This window comes from Oncorhynchus gorbuscha, linkage group LG03 (assembly GCF_021184085.1).
Source record: "Oncorhynchus gorbuscha isolate QuinsamMale2020 ecotype Even-year linkage group LG03, OgorEven_v1.0, whole genome shotgun sequence".
NCBI lineage: Eukaryota > Metazoa > Chordata > Actinopteri > Salmoniformes > Salmonidae > Oncorhynchus > Oncorhynchus gorbuscha.
In genome coordinates this window covers 6,024,850-6,042,439 of record NC_060175.1, presented here as the reverse complement: position 1 = coordinate 6,042,439, position 17,590 = coordinate 6,024,850, and the positions used below count along the sequence as shown (strand labels likewise).

General features: G+C 43.0%; 2 protein-coding genes across 4 annotated transcripts in view; both read right to left on the bottom strand.

Moving 5' to 3' along the window:
- atg7 (ATG7 autophagy related 7 homolog (S. cerevisiae)) overlaps positions 1-3,427 on the bottom strand; it is a 107,266-nt gene extending 103,839 nt beyond the window's left edge. Inside the window, exons 1-3 of one of the 3 annotated variants that reach the window (XM_046338791.1) lie at positions 3,118-3,427; positions 1,485-1,689; positions 1,143-1,197 (exon numbers count right to left, since the gene is read on the bottom strand). In XM_046338791.1, coding sequence (XP_046194747.1) covers positions 1,143-1,197; positions 1,485-1,650 — 221 coding nt within the window. In that variant the 5' untranslated portion in view covers positions 1,651-1,689; positions 3,118-3,427. Of the gene's footprint in view, positions 1-1,142; positions 1,198-1,484; positions 1,690-1,871; positions 2,099-2,575 lie in introns of those variants that run through there. The other 2 variants (XM_046338780.1, XM_046338783.1) reach the window with 2 other exon arrangements.
- Positions 3,428-4,234: 807 nt separating this feature from the next.
- On the bottom strand, positions 4,235-13,204 carry hrh1 (histamine receptor H1). Its single transcript, XM_046338770.1, has 4 exons — positions 12,875-13,204; positions 8,686-8,840; positions 7,995-8,089; positions 4,235-6,311 (listed from the first exon to the last, which is right to left on the bottom strand). Exons 2-4 carry the CDS (start codon positions 8,730-8,732, stop codon positions 4,762-4,764), a joined length of 1,692 nt encoding a protein of 563 aa, XP_046194726.1. The 5' UTR covers positions 8,733-8,840; positions 12,875-13,204; the 3' UTR covers positions 4,235-4,761.
- Between the last annotated feature and the right edge of the window lie 4,386 nt (positions 13,205-17,590).

Sequence of the window (17,590 nt, the reverse complement as noted above, 5' to 3'; positions counted from 1 at the left end):
CAAAGGGTTCTGTCTGGAACTGCAAAGGGTTCTGTCTGGAACTGCAAAGGGTTCTGTCTGGAACTGCAAAGGGTTCTGTCTGGAACTGCAAAGGGTTCTGTCTGGAACTGCAAAGGGTTCTGTCTGGAACTGCAAAGGGTTCTGTCTGGAACTGCAAAGGGTTCTGTCTGGAACTGCAAAGGGTTCTGTCTGGAACTGCAAAGGGTTCTGTCTGGAACTGCAAAGGGTTCTGTCTGGAACTGCAAAGGGTTCTGTCTGGAACTGCAAAGGGTTCTGTCTGGAACTGCAAAGGGTTCTGTCTGGAACTGCAAAGGGTTCTGTCTGGAACTGCAAAGGGTTCTGTCTGGAACTGCAAAGGGTTCTGTCTGGAACTGCAAAGGGTTCTGTCTGGAACTGCAAAGGGTTCTGTCTGGAACTACAAAGGGTTCTGTCTGGAACTACAAAGGGTTCTGTCTGAAACTACAAAGGGTTCTGTCTGAAACTACAAAGGGTTCTGTCTGAAACTACAAAGGGTTCTGTCTGAAACTACAAAGGGTTCTGTCTGAAACTACAAAGGGTTCTGTCTGAAACTACAAAGGGTTCTGTCTGAAACTACAAAGGGTTCTGTCTGAAACTACAAAGGGTTCTGTCTGAAACTACAAAGGGTTCTGTCTGAAACTACAAAGGGTTCTGTCTGAAACTACAAAGGGTTCTGTCTGAAACTACAAAGGGTTCTGTCTGAAACTACAAAGGGTTCTGTCTGAAACTACAAAGGGTTCTGTCTGAAACTACAAAGGGTTCTGTCTGAAACTACAAAGGGTTCTGTCTGAAACTACAAAGGGTTCTGTCTGAAACTACAAAGGGTTCTGTCTGAAACTACAAAGGGTTCTGTCTGAAACTACAAAGGGTTCTGTCTGAAACTACAAAGGGTTCTGTCTGAAACTACAAAGGGTTCTGTCTGAAACTAAAAAGGGTTCTGTCTGAAACTAAAAAGGGTTCTGTCTGAAACTAAAAAGGGTTCTGTCTGAAACTAAAAAGGGTTCTGTCTGAAACTAAAAAGGGTTCTGTCTGAAACTAAAAAGGGTTCTGTCTGAAACTAAAAAGGGTTCTCCTATTGGGACAGCCAAAGAACCCTTTTCTAAGAGTGCAGCTCTAATACTTACGCCTCAAATGCACTAAACTCCAAAGTCAGGCGAGTGGGGAGGCCGACTGGATCACCTAGTTCAATGACAATAGACACAGATCAGTCACAGGTATCAAAAATATACTTTTTAAAATGTCATTGTATAGGTAGCCTATAGGTATAAAGTCACCATTGTAGTAGTATGTACACTTGGATATTCTTTTGCAATGATTTCTTACTAGTATGAAAATATATAATATTAGGCTAGCCTATGTATATCTCTGTCCATTTTACATGTGACAGCTGTCAACATTGAAGAACCAAGTCAAGAGAGACATTCACCCAAAGCATCAAGAATGTTCCTCATTGTTTCATTACGCACCATTGTAGTAGTAGCCTTTGATATTCTTGGGGCTTTCATCCAGTCGGTAATCGTTGAGTTTCTTCTGAGTGAGCTGGTGCCAGAAGCCTGCCTCTAAGGCACTGGAGAAGGGAGCAAACTGCAGCTTTCGATCTGCACTGTCTTTGTCTACGGGCACAGAAGCCATCTCTATCACCGATCCTGTTCCTTGATGCTCAGATACAATCTATATAAAAGACATGAGAGAGGGGGTGGGGGGGTATAAGAGATGAGGGGGGGGGGTGTGAGATGATTGGAGAAGAGGATAATTTAAAATAAGAGGAAAAGGGAGAGAGAAGAAAGAAAGCAAAGAGAAGTCAAATTGTTCATGACAGGAAACAATTTAAGGAACTGATATTGCTACTTTACATGATTTTTAGCACGTCGATTAACAACTGGACTCCATATGGGTCATCGCCTACAAAAGTTTTCCAACTGTTATTTACTGGAGATGTTGGGAGTGTATAGCTAGTTAAATCATGTATTGTTGTGTGACTCTGGGTGTGCTGGCAGAGTGACAAAAGGAGCCTTTCAGCAGTGTTGTTAGGGAGTTGTTCCTAGCTAGCTAACTGTCATGTGGCAACACTATTCAATTCATAACTTATACGTCTATTCCACACACACACACACACACACACACACACACACACACACACACACACACACACACACACACACACACACACACACACACACACACACACACACACACACACACACACACACACACACACACACACACGATCTGGCAGTTTGTATACTCAGCTGCCTGGAAGATATGAATTATCTGATTATATTATATCTTCTGTTTCAATAACACGATTACAGCAGCCAGCTGTGGTTTCCTGCATGGCTAGTCTACATGACAACAGCTAGCTAGCTAACTAACTACAGTACTAGAGTAGTCACGCTGTTCCACCTTCCACGGTGGAGTCGATTACAAGGCTCCTGTCATGCACATAAACACGACAAGTTTAACTGAGCCAAAGGATATGTCATTTAGCTACATACAGCTGTTGAACACGGGGAGAAGTGAATTTACATTTGATTTGTTTTACCCGTGATACACTTACCCCAAATACACCTCGCTTCCTGATTCAGATCACGTGATCTGTCGTTGCCGCAATGCACTATGGTACGTGCACAATGTTGTTGCTTATGTAGCCGTTCGCTAACCCACATATACCAGTTACCCCTTAGCTAACTAGATGGTTAACCGTTCGTTAACCCAAATATACCAGTTAGCCGTTAGCTAACGAGATGGTTAGCTGTTAGTTAGCCGTTCGTTAATCCAAATACATCAGTTACCCCTTAGCTAACTAGATGGTTAGCCGTTAGCTAGCTAGATGATTAGCCGTTAGCTAGCTAGATGGTTAGCCGTTCGCTAACCCAAATACCCCAGTTAGCCGTTAGCCGTTCAGTTGCTACATTTGTCTCTTTCTGTTGATTGTTGTGTAGCCAAGTTAAGACTCAATCTTTCTACTGGCTACAACTTGTCAGTGTACGTTGCTTTGCGGGGTCGACTTGGTAAATCTTAACGTTAGCGAATTTAGCTAGCTGTCTGTGCTAAAAAAAAAACTAGCTAACTGTAAAAAAAAAAAATAATAATAATTACATTCCAGTTGTAAATTATGGCGCAAGTACCATGGAGTAAAAAACGAAAAACCAAAACATGAACATGAAACCGCAAACAATGAGACAAGAAAAAACGGACAGAAACTTGTAGGCTCCACTCCTCATCTCGACGTTACTACTCTGCTGCCCGGATGAGCCAATAAAACTATCAATGTTTTTTTTTTTTTTTAAATAACAACCCAACTATCTAACTAATCAATGAACAAACAAAAAAGCACCAGGAAGGAAGTTGACGGATAGTCCTTCAAACAGGCCAAAAAGAAGGGGACTTGGTCGCATGTGTCTTCTGTGGGGGAAAGAAGCTCTAGAAGGCATGTCAAATGAGGATTTTCGTGTTGAGCCACATTCCATGCACTCAACTTCATTGGTTATTTAATTGGTTGAGTTAAACCAACCAGGCTAGGCTGGTACTGCACCAGGCAGTTGTTCCATGCAACACTAACCCAACTTGCCACAGTCCACTTTAGCTGGTTTCCCAATGATCCTCATCAATAGAGTATTCACTTCACTGTGACATGTAAAAACTAGCTGTATTCCATTGGGTCCAGCTACAATGTAGATGCATCAGTAGTTCTGCGTCCAATTGCATAGATGGACAAGGGCCAATGGACATCAGTAGGGGCCCCTGACCTGTCTCTAGCTTATTGTCCCTAACCCTTGTTTACGGTTCTAAACAGTGGATAGGTATAAACAGTGTAGTAGTGGAGCTTCCACCAAATAGTCAACACCTTACAGATCAGCTCACCGTGAAGGGTTAGCAAGTGAATTGGGACAGTTTGTGAGTCATGTGTTTTTTTGTTCCCATCGGAGAGGAATAGCTAATTGCAATACACTAGAAAATCGTTGTAAATGTCTGGATGTTTGTCAGTATAGCCTTCGGAGGTAATTCTCTGTAGTCCAGCTACTCACATACTTGGCCATATTTGGTCTTTTTAATCCCCAATAAATGTATTTACCCAGATTATTCAGGCCAAAGTGAAAATAACAATAATTATGGTGGTTTTGCATGACCTCAACTCAGGATGTGGCCAACACATTATTAACAGATATTGACATGTTGTCTACATAGAGAATGAGCTATGAGTAAATGTATTTAGTAAATGTTAAAAAGCGTATTTATTTTTATTGTAGAGTGTAAACATATTATGTTGTCGTGCTTACCACAGTGTGAGTTACAGCAGTAAGGTTTCAGTCTACACTGGCGCCCCCTCAAATCAAGACAAATCACTGAAACACTTTGAGATGTATGTCGTTTTGTATAAATATTTTTGATACGGGAAGAACAGTATAACTGTTGCATAGGTTACTCATCCATAACAAAGCACCCCCGTACAGACACTTTTATTGGAAATTACAGACATGAATGACTAAAATAAAAAGTCAGACAAGACTCCATGAAGACTGGAATGCATAGTTTGTCGAGTGAGAAGGATGATGTTTGGGTTTGATACAGAAATATTTAGGCCTACAATAAATAAGCATTATATTTACAAAACTATACACAGTTAAGGTACCAAAATTGAAGTTACTCAAAACATGCAAGCACACCGAAGTTTAAAGCAGCATCGATAACATAACCTAAAGGGCTACCTGCCAATCAAGACACTGTTCAGAAAACCTTTCATCACAAATGAATGTGTAAAATCTTTTTGAACACCCTTTTGAAATTCTCATTGCAGAGGGGGTATATGAACGGGTTCAAGGTAGAGTTTATATACCCAAGCCATATCGTGAACATATGTAGGTCGTGATGTACACAGGTTTGGCAGAAAGCCATGACCATAAAGACTATGAAGTATGGGATCCAGCACATCATGAACCCGGCTATAATACAGCCCAGCTGCTTGGCCGCTTTGTACTCCTTATGGACCTGAAGGCTCTGGATACGCTGCCTGGACTGGGCACAGAACTTCTGCCAGGTCTGCTTTAGGGTCACAGCGTTGGCTGCAGCGTCTGGGTTAGCGCCATCATCGGGCTCCGAGTCCTCCTGTGGCCATGGTGACGGGGGTGAATTATGTGGCCATGGTGACGGGGGTGAATTATGTGGCCATGGTGACGGGGGTGAATTATGTGACCATGGTGACGGGGGTGAATTCAGAGACTGGGTGAAATCGTTGTACAACATGGTGGTGTATCTCTGCACGTCAGCTATCTGGGTTATCTCGTAAACGCCAGCCGCAGAGTTTAGCGGCGCGGCTGTGTCGCTCACGGATACGTACAGTCCCTGCGCGTTGTTGTCGTCGGTGAAGCGGAGAGGTAACGTTGACAGGTTCAAAGGGGTCTCAGAGTCTGAATTCTTCTCCTGAAAAGACATGCTCTTTCTTTTGCCCTTTACAGTCTTCCTCAGACGTTTTGTCATTCTGAGCAGGGAATGACTGGAGTGAGCGTCTTTCTCAGACTTGGGTTCCCTGGATGCGTTGGTTTCAGCCGTATCTGTTGAGTTGTACAGCTGGTCTAAAGTGTACTGATCAAAGTCACAGTCGTTTCCCTTATTTTCCTCGTTAGAAAACCCGCAGGGTCTATTTCCTGTTTGGACTTTGTGTCCGATACGGTTTCCCGCCGTAGAGTCTGTAGGATTGATAATCTTTTCCCTCTCTCTGAAGTGCCTCCTCACAGCCATGTAGATGCGTGAGTAGAAACACAGCATCAACAGAGACGGAAGGTGGAAGTTAAACACGGAAGTTAAAACCTTAAACCACGTAACAAACCGGAAATCGGTGTCACACTTATTTTCCATTTCCGGTTTAAGATCGACAGTAGCAAACGACCTCCACCCTAGAATAGGAATAATCCACGTCATGGACATTAGCCAGGCCCCTGAGATCATAACGCTAGCTCTCCCTCTGGTTCGGTACTTCAGGTACCTCAGCGGCTCGTGAACGGACCGATACCGATCCAGACATAGTATAAACAGACTAAAGATGGAGGCTGTGCTGGCTACGTAATCCATGATGAGCCAGAACTGACAGACGACCCTCCCCAGCCTCCACTCGTCCTCCAGCAGATACACCAGGTTGAGGGGCATGACGGTGGCCCCGACGATGAGATCCGCCACGGAGAGGCTGACGATGTAGAGGTTGCCCACCGTGTGGAGGGTCCGCTCCTTCTTCACAGCGTAGAGTACCAGGATGTTCATGACGACGGTGAGCAGGGACAGGAAGCCCAGGAAGACACCTAGGGTAGATAGGATAGATTTGTTTTATTTCACCTTTATTTAACCAGGTAGGTCAGTTGAGAACACCTTTATTTAACCAGGTAGGCTAGTTGAGAACACCTTTATTTAACCAGGTAGGCTAGTTGAGAACACCTTTATTTAACCAGGTAGGCTAGTTGAGAACACCTTTATTTAACCAGGTAGGCCAGTTGAGAACACCTTTATTTAACCAGGTAGGCTAGTTGAGAACACCTTTATTTAACCAGCTAGGCTAGTTGAGAACACCTTTATTTAACCAGGTAGACTAGTTGAGAACACCTTTATTTAACCAGGTAGGCTAGTTGAGAACACCTTTATTTAACCAGGTAGGCTAGTTGAGAACACCTTTATTTAACCAGGTAGGCTAGTTGAGAACACCTTTATTTAACCAGGTAGGCCAGTTGAGAACACCTTTATTTAACCAGGTAGGCCAGTTGAGAACACCTTTATTTAACCAGGTAGGCCAGTTGAGAACACCTTTATTTAACCAGGTAGGCTAGTTGAGAACACCTTTATTTAACCAGGTAGGCTAGTTGAGAACACCTTTATTTAACCAGGTAGGCTAGTTGAGAACACCTTTATTTAACCAGGTAGACTAGTTGAGAACACCTTTATTTAACCAGGTAGACTAGTTGAGAACACCTTTATTTAACCAGGTAGGCTAGTTGAGAACACCTTTATTTAACCAGGTAGGCAAGTTGAGAACACCTTTATTTAACCAGGTAGGTCAGTTGAGAACACCTTTATTTAACCAGGTAGGTCAGTTGAGAACATCTTTATTTAACCAGGTAGGCTAGTTGAGAACACCTTAATTTAACCAGGTAGGCCAGTTGAGAACACCTTTATTTAACCAGGTAGGCAAGTTGAGAACACCTTTATTTAACCAGGTAGACTAGTTGAGAACACCTTTATTTAACCAGGTAGACTAGTTGAGAACACCTTTATTTAACCAGGTAGGCTAGTTGAGAACACCTTTATTTAACCAGGTAGGCTAGTTGAGAACACCTTTATTTAACCAGGTAGGCTAGTTGAGAACACCTTTATTTAACCAGGTAGGCTAGTTGAGAACACCTTTATTTAACCAGCTAGGCTAGTTGAGAACACCTTTATTTAACCAGGTAGGCTAGTTGAGAACACCTTTATTTAACCAGGTAGGCCAGTTGAGAACACCTTTATTTAACCAGGTAGGCTAGTTGAGAACACCTTTATTTAACCAGGGAGGCTAGTTGAGAACACCTTTATTTAACCAGGTAGGCTAGTTGAGAACACCTTTATTTAACCAGGTAGGCTAGTTGAGAACACCTTTATTTAACCAGGGAGGCTAGTTGAGAACACCTTTATTTAACCAGGTAGGTCAGTTGAGAACAAGTTCTCATTTACAACTGCGACCTGGACAAGATAAAGCAAAGCAGTGTGACACAAACAACAACACAGAGTTACACATGGAGTAAAACAAAACATACAGTCAATAACACAATAGGAAAAAGTCTATATACAGTGTGTGCAAATGGCGTGAGGAGGTAAGGCAATAAATAGAGGTAAGGCAATAGTAGCGAAGTAGTTACAATTTAGCTAATTAACACTGGAGTGATAGATGAGCATAGAGATACTTAATTGTCTATTGCTTAGAACCAAATGGTGCCTTTCTCAACACACACACACACCTAGTAGGGTATTGTGGAAGCTGTAGTGATGCTCGACGGGTATGGTTGAGTTGGATGGTGACTGTTGGGTCTCATGGTATGGTTCTCTCGAGATACTGTGGAAAAAAAGAAAAACACTCCCATTGCTCCCAATGCAATACGTTTAATACACAAATGGTGTTGACAGCCAAGACAACAAACACTGTCGAAACCATTAAGAACACCTGCTCTTTCCATGACAGACTGACCAGATCGAAAACTATGATCCTTTACTGATGTCACCTGTTAAATCCACTTCAAAATCAGTGTAGATGAAGGGGAGGAGACCTGGTTAAAGGGGAGGAGACCTGGTTAAAGGGGAGGAGACCTGGTTAAAGAAGGATTTTTAAGCCTTGAGACATGGATTGTGTATGTTTGCCATTCAGAGGGTGAATGGGCAAGACAACAGATTTATGTGCCTTTGACGGGGTATTAGAAGTAGGTACCAGGAGCACCAGTTTGTGTCAAGAACTGCAACGCTGCTGGGGTTTTTCATGCTCAACGGTTTCCCGTGTGTATCAAGAATGGCCCACAGTGGAAGGCATTTTACAGTCAACATGGACCAGCATCCCTGTGGAACGCTTGACAACTTGTAGAGTCCATGTATGGGGTGAGAGGTGTCCTTAATGTTTTGTAGAATTTCATTAGACACACAAAGTGGTGGCTGCACTACCTGTCTGTGGTGAAGACATCAGGCGTAGACCGAATAGAATCCATCATGGTGCTCGTCTCTAGATGACTTCTTTATCTAAGTATTATTTTTGTGAAGAACCGGTGATCTGTAGGATGTGCACGTCACCCCTCCTCCTCTTCATCCTCTCTTGATCCCTTCACATGATGTCATAAGTGTTGGAAACATCAGGAGTAATCACAGCAATCTGTATCCATGTATCCTCCCTGAGTCAATACCCCCATCAGCCAGTAGTGTATCCTCCCTGAGTCAATACCCCCATCAGCCAGTAGTGTATCCTCCCTGAGTCAATACCCTCCATCAACCAGTGGTGTATCCTCCCTGAGTCAATACCCCCCCATCAGCCAGTAGTGTATCTTCCCTGAGTCAATACCCCCATCAGCCAGTAGTGTATCCTCCCTGAGTCAATACCCCCCATCAGCCAGTAGTGTATCCTCCCTGAGTCAATACCCCCCATCAGCCAGTAGTGTATCCTCCCTGAGTCAATACCCCCATCAGCCAGTGCTGTATCCTCCCTGAGTCAATACCCCCATCAGCCAGTAGTGTATCCTCCCTGAGTCAATACCCCCATCAGCCAGTAGTGTATCCTCCCTGAGTCAATACCCCCAGCAGCCAGTACTGTATCCTCCTGAGTCAATACCCCCATCAGCCAGTAGTGTATCCTCCCTGAGTCAATACCCCCAGCAGCCAGTACTGTATCCTCCCTGAGTCAATACCCCCATCAGCCAGTAGTGTATCCTCCCTGAGTCAATACCCCCATCAGCCAGTAGTGTATCCTCCCTGAGTCAATACCCCCATCAGCCAGTACTGTATCCTCCCTGAGTCAATACCCCCATCAGCCAGTAGTGTATCCTCCCTGAGTCAATACCCCCATCAGCCAGTACTGTATCTTCCCTGAGTCAATACCCCCATCAGCCAGTAGTGTATCCTCCCTGAGTCAATACCCCCATCAGCCAGTAGTGTATCCTCCTGAGTCAATACCCCCATCAGCCAGTAGTGTATCCTCCCTGAGTCAATACCCCCATCAGCCAGTACTGTATCCTCCCTGAGTCAATACCCCCATCAGCCAGTACTGTATCCTCCCTGAGTCAATACCCCCATCAGCCAGTACTGTATCCTCCCTGAGTCAATACCCCCATCAGCCAGTACTGTATCCTCCCTGAGTCAATACCCCCAGCAGCCAGTGCTGTATCCTCCCTGAGTCAATACCCCCAGCAGCCAGTGCTGTATCCTCCCTGAGTCAATACCCCCAGCAGCCAGTGCTGTATCCTCCCTGAGTCAATACCCCCATCAGCCAGTACTGTATCCTCCCTGAGTCAATACCCCCAGCAGCCAGTGCTGTATCCTCCCTGAGTCAATACCCCCATCAGCCAGTACTGTATCCTCCCTGAGTCAATACCCCCAGCAGCCAGTGCTGTACCTACAAGGTCAAAATAAATAACAGATTATTAACTTAATAAATCTCTCAAGGTCAGACACTGCCTGTTTGCCAAATGGCACCCCATTCCCTAGGTAGACCTGGTCAAAGCAGTGCACTACATAGGAAATAGGTTGCAATTTAGGATGCAGCCAGCAACAGGTTTTATAGAAATCCTGGTTGGAGAATTCCATATTCCCTTCTTATTACCCTCTGATTCCGAGAATCTTGCAACCAGGAAGCAACCCTAGCTCCAACCAGGAAGCAACCCTAGCTCCAACCAGGAAGCAACTCTAGCACCAACCAGGAAGCAACCCTAGCTCCAACCAGGAAGCAACCCTATCACCAACCAGGAAGCACCCTATCACCAACAAGGAAGCAACCCTAGCTCCAACCAGGAAGCAACCCTAGCTCCAACCAGGAAGCAACTCTAGCTCCAACCAGGAAGCAACCCTAGCTCCAATCAGGAAGCAACCCTAGCTCCAACCAGGAAGCAACTCTAGCTCCAACCAGGAAGCAACCCTAGCCCCAACATGACCTCTCACTGAACCTCAAACCAGGGACTGTAGCAACACCTCTTGCACTGAGATGCAGTGCCTTAGACCTCTGCGCCACTTGGGAGCCACACAGCAAGCAACTCAAGGTTACTGAAAAGTTGTTAAATAGGCTACCTGAAGATGAGAGACCTTCATAACCATCTGGTAAGAAAACTAAAGGCTACTTGTTTGTGTTGAGAACCTTCTTCACCTGTGTGTGTTTACACAGAGATTCCAACATGTATACATGGAAACCAGCCATGAAGTAAATATTTCGCTTTCGGGGGTTTTTCTAACATTGTATCGTCAATACTTTACCAACCTTAACCCAACACCTAGCGACCACATCAAGAGGTTCGGATCTGGGTTTGAGTCCATGTCAGGCAACCCCCCCAAATTTGCTACAATAGTTGGTGGTTTTCTGACCAAAAGAGCACAACAACATTCTGTTGCTCAGTAGCCTAATTATTTAGTAGCAATTACCCAGATAGCACATTTGGGTCCTTGGAACTTGTGGGAACGTGCGTTTTTGGCTTCCGATTGGTTCTGGGAACAAAGCATACGTTTCTTGACCTGTAAAACTGATTTTTTTTTTTTTTTAATGTTCTGAGAATGGAAGTGAAAATTTAGCCTGTTATGGGAACAATAATTTAGGTTCCAGGGGAGTTCTGAGATCATTTTACTGTGGTTCCAGGGGGGTTCTGAGAACGTTTTACTGTGGTTCCAGGGAGGTTCTGAGAACGTTTTACTATGGTTCCAGGGAGGTTCTGGGAACGTTTTACTATGGTTCCAGGGAGGTTCTGAGAACGTTTTAATATGGTTCCAGGGAGGTTCTGAGCATGTTTTAATATGGTTCCAGGGGGGTTCTGGGAACGTTTTACTATGGTTCCAGGGAGGTTCTGAGAACGTTTTACTATGGTTCCAGGGGGGTTCTGGGAACGTTTTACTATGGTTCCAGGGAGGTTCTGAGAACGTTTTACTATGGTTCCAGGGAGGTTCTGAGAACGTTTTACTGTGGTTCCCCGAAAGTTTCCCTGGAGGTTTTATTAACATTCTGATTTTAATATCACTGTTTAGGTGAAAGATAGGACACGTAGAAATGTATTTGTTTTGGCATTAATCATGCATACACATTTATTTTTTGTTGTGGCACAGCGTCAGTGAGATTTAAACCTATGATCTTCGATTCTCTAGCCATGGAATTTGTCCACTGCGCCACTAGGATGGAGCTAGAATTACATGTATTTTTGTTTTTTGTTTTACAAAGCTGTTAATCTTAGTCTATTCCAACGGACCCCATTTCAAAGGAAAGAAACTCTCAATAAGATTGAGATCAGGTGTGGGCAATTAGTGGTTGTGGCCAACACACCTGAACACAGACGTGTTGATGCTGAGACCGGAATGTGTGTATTTCAATAACACTCTTAAAACGTTTTCTTGAACATTACTAACGTTTTCTGAACGTACTGAGAACATTATTTTAAATAGAACCATGAGGGAACCTGGTGGAATCATTATGCCGAAGTATTGAAATTCCCACAGGAAAACGTTGTTTCTTAACGTTCTCTGAACGTTTTGAGAACAATCTCAATGTCAAACCAGTTGGAGAACATTCCTAGAACCATGAACACGTTTTTTTGGGGGGGGAAAACTTAACCCTGTTTGAACTTATGGGAAACGTTCTGTTAGAGTAATGAAATGCCAAGAAAGTAACATTATTTGGTAAAGTTCCTTAAATATATGCTGAGAAATGTACCAAAGCCAAGCAACTATTCTGCACCATTTCCAGAACCATTTCCAGAACACCATTTCCAGAACGAACAACCATAGGACAACCACTCTCTCACCAAGCTCTAGGAAACATATTGCTCTCAGAATGTGTGTTAGCTGGGTATAATATGATTTTTTTTAAACCATGAAATAAAATGGTATTTGATCATTCTCATGATTCTCATGATAGTAGCCTATATCCCAAGCAATTACATGTTGTGAATTTTCATTATTTTATTACCAGGAATCCCAAACTGTTCAAATGCCGCCTGTGGAATACACAAAAGAGCAGCACGATCCACCGACAGGTATCGCAAACTTTGACCTTTTTCTTTCATTTTGTATTACTTTCATGTTGAGAGTCTTGTTTTATGTTAAATAGGCATACATTACCAGCAATAACTATATATATTAAAAAAAAAACATGTTTAAATAATGTTTTACTCACCTCAAAGTTGGAAAATCTTGAATAAAATGTGAAACCTTTAGATTTGTAAAATAGGACGGTTGACGCGTGTTCCCAGCAGCGGCAGGCAGTGTGAGAGAACATTGCCGGTTGCGGACGGACGCACGCAGTCACCCACCCACCTTCTTTATCTCGACTCGGAGAACAGCGCGCATTCAAGGTCTACACTCTACTTACGTTTTATTAGATTATTGCTTCAGCGACTGTTTACGAAGAGGATTAATACAGTATAATCACAGCCTTAGATGATTCTGTTGAGATATCCTCTTCGTCAACAGTCGCTGACAGAACAACGTAACATTCTGTAAACACGTTAGGTCCATGTTATAATATCTCTTGGACCGTACAGCTGGACACCAGTCTATAGTCTACCGTTAGGTTTAGCAGGACCAGAACTAACTTCATAATCTGGAAGCTACAGAGGATCCGGAGGATCACTGTATTATACTGTATCTCACTGCATTATACTGTATCTCATTGTATTATACTGTATCTTCAACAGAGGCCAACCCCCCCCCCACACACACACACACACTGGAAGAAAAAAAAGTTAAATATCATAGCCATTCTTTCAAACTATGTTTCTCAACTGCTTTCCACCTTGTGTCAATAACTAATAAATGCCACCAGTGTCTATACATTTTACACGTGGGTCATTTAGCAGACGCTCTTATCTAGAGAGACTTACAGTTAGTGAGTCATTTAGCAGATGTTCTTATCCAGAGAGACTTACAGTTAGTGAGTCATTTAGCAGATGCTCTTATCCAGAGAGACTTACAGTCAGTGAATCATTTAGCAGACGCTCTTATCAAGAGAGACACAGTTAGTGAGTCATTTAGCAGACGCTCTTATCCAGAGAGACACAGTTAGTGAGTCATTTAGCAGATGCTCTTATCCAGAGAGACATACAGTCAGTGAGTCATTTAGCAGATGCTCTTATCCAGAGAGACATACAGTCAGTGAGTCATTTAGCAGATGCTCTTATCCAGAGAGACTTACAGTCAGTGAGTCATTTAGCAGACGCTCTTATCCAGAGAGACTTACAGTCAGTGAGTCATTTAGCAGACGCTCTTATCCAGAGAGACATACAGTTAGTGAGTCACTTAGCAGATGCTCTTATCTCCCCATCGTTTGAATGTTTCTGGTATTTTTGCAAACGACATAAGTGATCACTGTACTATTGCCTGTGTGAGAGATGGTCAAATTCCTAAGACATTTCCACGTGTTATTACGAAAAGAAACTGGAAGCGGTTTGATATTCAAGGTTTTTTACATGATGTATCTAGTATTGAATGGAATGAATCCCTGATGATGAATTAGCCTTTTCTTACTTCCGCAACACATTCCAGGATGTATGCAATAGGCCCCTTTAAATAAATTCAGAATTAAGGGCAGTTTACTAAGGTTTACTAAGGAACTTACAAAAATCACAAGGCAACAAAATGCTATGTGGGCTAAAGCAAGAGGGACTGTTTTTAAAACCTTTATTTAACGAGGCAAGTCAGTTAAGAACAAATTCTTATTTACAGTGATGGCCTACCGGGGGAACAGTGGGTTAACTGCCTTGTTCAGGGGCAGAACGACAGATTTGTACCTCGTCAGGGTTTGAGCTTTGCAACCTTCCGGTTACTAGTCCAACACTCTAACCACTAGGCTTCCCTGCCACCCCAGGGAGTTTGGAGGTTAGAGTTTGGCAGATGTTTGGAAGGATTTTAAACATCTTCGAAATATGGGTGTGGCTATGATCCGTAAATTGAAAGCAGACCACTACCTGAAATCTACTTTAAATAATACATCCAAGGGCTTGGAGTGCAAAAAAAAGATACACAGCTTCCTAAACAATTGTTGGTCGACACACAGATTGTAACTGAGAGAACCTCCATTCTGAAAGCCTTGAACCAGCATGTTTTAGATGCAGGCAGTTTATTTGAAAAGGTCAAAGGTATAATTGAGCCCCCTATAAATTTACCTGACACCCCTGTGCACTCCTTCACCAGGTTCTCCTTCTCATCCTTCTCTGTTTCAGAAGTGTGTAAATGTACCTGACACCTCTGTGCTCTCCTTCACCAGGTTCTCCTCTTCATCCTTCTCTGTTTCAGAAGTGTGTAAATGTACCTGAAAGAAATCGATTAAAAAAACATCCCCTGGCCCTGATGAACTAGACCCCCGCCTCCTACACCTAGCTGCCGACATCATTGCTCCCCCTTATCATGTATTTTTAACCTCACGCTTGATGTCCAGGAAATCCCCAAGTTATGGAAATCTGCTTTTGAACTGCCTCTCCTGAAAGGTGGAGATCCTTCGCTACTTGACAACTATCGACCCATATCAAAATTTGTCTGTACTGTTAAAGGTACTGGAGTCCTTAGTTAGTAGGCAGCTAAAGACCTACTTCCAAGAAAACAACATCTTAGATGGAATGCAATCAGGTTTTAGGTCTGGCCACAGCACTGTTTCAGCAACATTGAAGGTTTTAAATGACGTCCACTGTGCTCTTGATAAGAAGTTACATTGTGTGTCTATTTTTATTGATTTGTCAAAGGCTTTTGACACCGTGGACCCATGCTCTGTTAGTGCAAAGGTTAAAATGTTGTGGAATTACTGGTCATGCTCTAGATTGGTTTATAAATGATCTATCAAATCGTACACAATGTGTAATGGCGGATGGTTGTAATGGTTCAGTCCATAGATGGATGGTTGAGTCCATAGAGGTGTGCCCAGGTGTTCTGCAAGGTTCTATTTTGGGCCCACTGTTGTTCATTTTGTATATCAACAACAGTGGGGATCTTATTGAAACAGCGGATGTTCATTTTTATGCAGATGATACTGTTTTTTATTCAAGTGGTAGTAGTTTATTTAGTAGTTTATTTTAGCATTTAACATCATACAACAGAATCTGTATGATTTAAAGCTGATTCTAAATTCGGGTAAAACAAACTGCCGGGTATTTTCAAATGCCAGGCATGTTACAAATCATGTCATTGCTACATTGGCTGGACATACTATAGAGCAAGTTAAAGTGTACAAATATTTGGGTGTGTGGGTTGATGATAAGCTGAGCTTCACTGTGCATGTAGAGAACTTGATAAGGAAGCTCAAGCTGAAAATAGGATTTTATTACCGGCATAAGGCTTGTTTTTCTTTTGAGGCCAGGAAGGAGCTGGTACGATGTACATTACTGGCAGTTTTAGTGATGTTATATATATGCAGGCCTCAGTCACGACCCTGAGAGCACTTGATTCGGTGTATCTTGTAGCCCTCCGGTTCATTACAAATCAGAAACGTCTAACACATCATTGTGATCTCTACAGCTCTACGGCTGATCGTCATTGACCTCGCGTAGGCTTAAACACTGGTATACACTGATTTATGAGGCCAAATTGGATAAAATGCCATTTTATCTCTGTTCTTTTTAGTCAGGTCAGTAAATAAATATCAATTACGGTCCCATTCTGATATGCTTCTAACAGTACCAAGAATTAGAACAGGTCATGGTAGAAATGGTGTTAGTTATTCAGCTCCGTGGTCCTGGAATTCTCTCCTGAACATTTTAAAATGTGATGATCTAGTTTCATTAGTGGAGTTTTTAGGACAGCTGTTTTTAGTCAAGACGTTTGTGTTTTTAACGTAAAATGTTTCTGTTGTACTGACACTACAAGCTTGGCACACCTGTATTTGGGGAGTTTCTCCCATTCTTCTCTACAGATTCTCTCAAGCTCTGTCAGGTTGGATGGGGAGGGTTGCTGTACAGCTATTTTCAGGTCTCTCCAGAGATGTTCGATCAGGCTCAAGTCCGGGCTCTGGCTGGGCCACTCAAGGACATTCAGAGACTTGTCCCGAAGCCACTCCTGCGACATGTTTTGGTGCCCTTCCCCAGATCTGTGCCTCTACACAATCCTGTCATGGAGCTCTACGGACAATTCCTTCAACCTCATGACTTGGTTCTTGCTCTGACATGCTCTTGTAACTGTGGCACCTTATATAGACAGGTGTGTGACTTTCCAAATCATGTCCACTCAATTGAATTTACTACTGTTACGACTTCTAGGAGTAGTGGGTGCGGAGTCAGGCGCAGAGAGCAGAGGGTAAAGGAAGACTGTATTTATTCCGGAGAAAGAGGGTAAAGGAAGACTGTATTTATTCCGGAGAAAGAGGGTAAAGGAAGACTGTATTTATTCCGGAGAAAGAGGGTAAAGGAAGACTGTATTTATTCCGGAGAAAGAGGGTAAAGGAAGACTGTATTTATTCCGGAGAAAGAGGGTAAAGGAAGACTGTATTTATTCCGGAGAAAGAGGGTAAAGGAAGACTGTATTTATTCCGGAGAAAGAGGGTAAAGGAAGACTGTATTTATTCCGGAGAAAGAGGGTAAAGGAAGACTGTATTTATTCCGGAGAAAGAGGGTAAAGGAAGACTGTATTTATTCCGGAGAAAGAGGGTAAAGGAAGACTGTATTTATTCCGGAGAAAGAGGGTGAAGGAAGACTGTATTTATTCCGGAGAAAGAGGGTAAAGGAAGACTGCATTTATTCCGGAGAAAAGTAGGTAATGCCAAAACACCAGGCGCATACAATGACTGGCCCAAAAACAGGATAGAAACAGTCCGGAGAAATACAAAACAATATCACATCCACAAAAGGAACAGAGAAACAAGCCGGGCCTACTGGGATTAAATAGCCCACAATCACAACCTAAACACGAA

Coding starts and splice junctions, on each gene's coding strand:
- hrh1 (XM_046338770.1), bottom strand. CDS start 8,732: ATGATGGATTCTATTCGGTCTACGCCTGATGTCTTCACCACAGACAG. Junction 8,090..8,685: donor GATGTCTTCACCACAGACAG/GTAGTGCAGCCA, acceptor TTTTTTCCACAG/TATCTCGAGAGAACCATACC. Junction 6,312..7,994: donor CTTCCACAATACCCTACTAG/GTGTGTGTGTGT, acceptor TATCTACCCTAG/GTGTCTTCCTGGGCTTCCTG.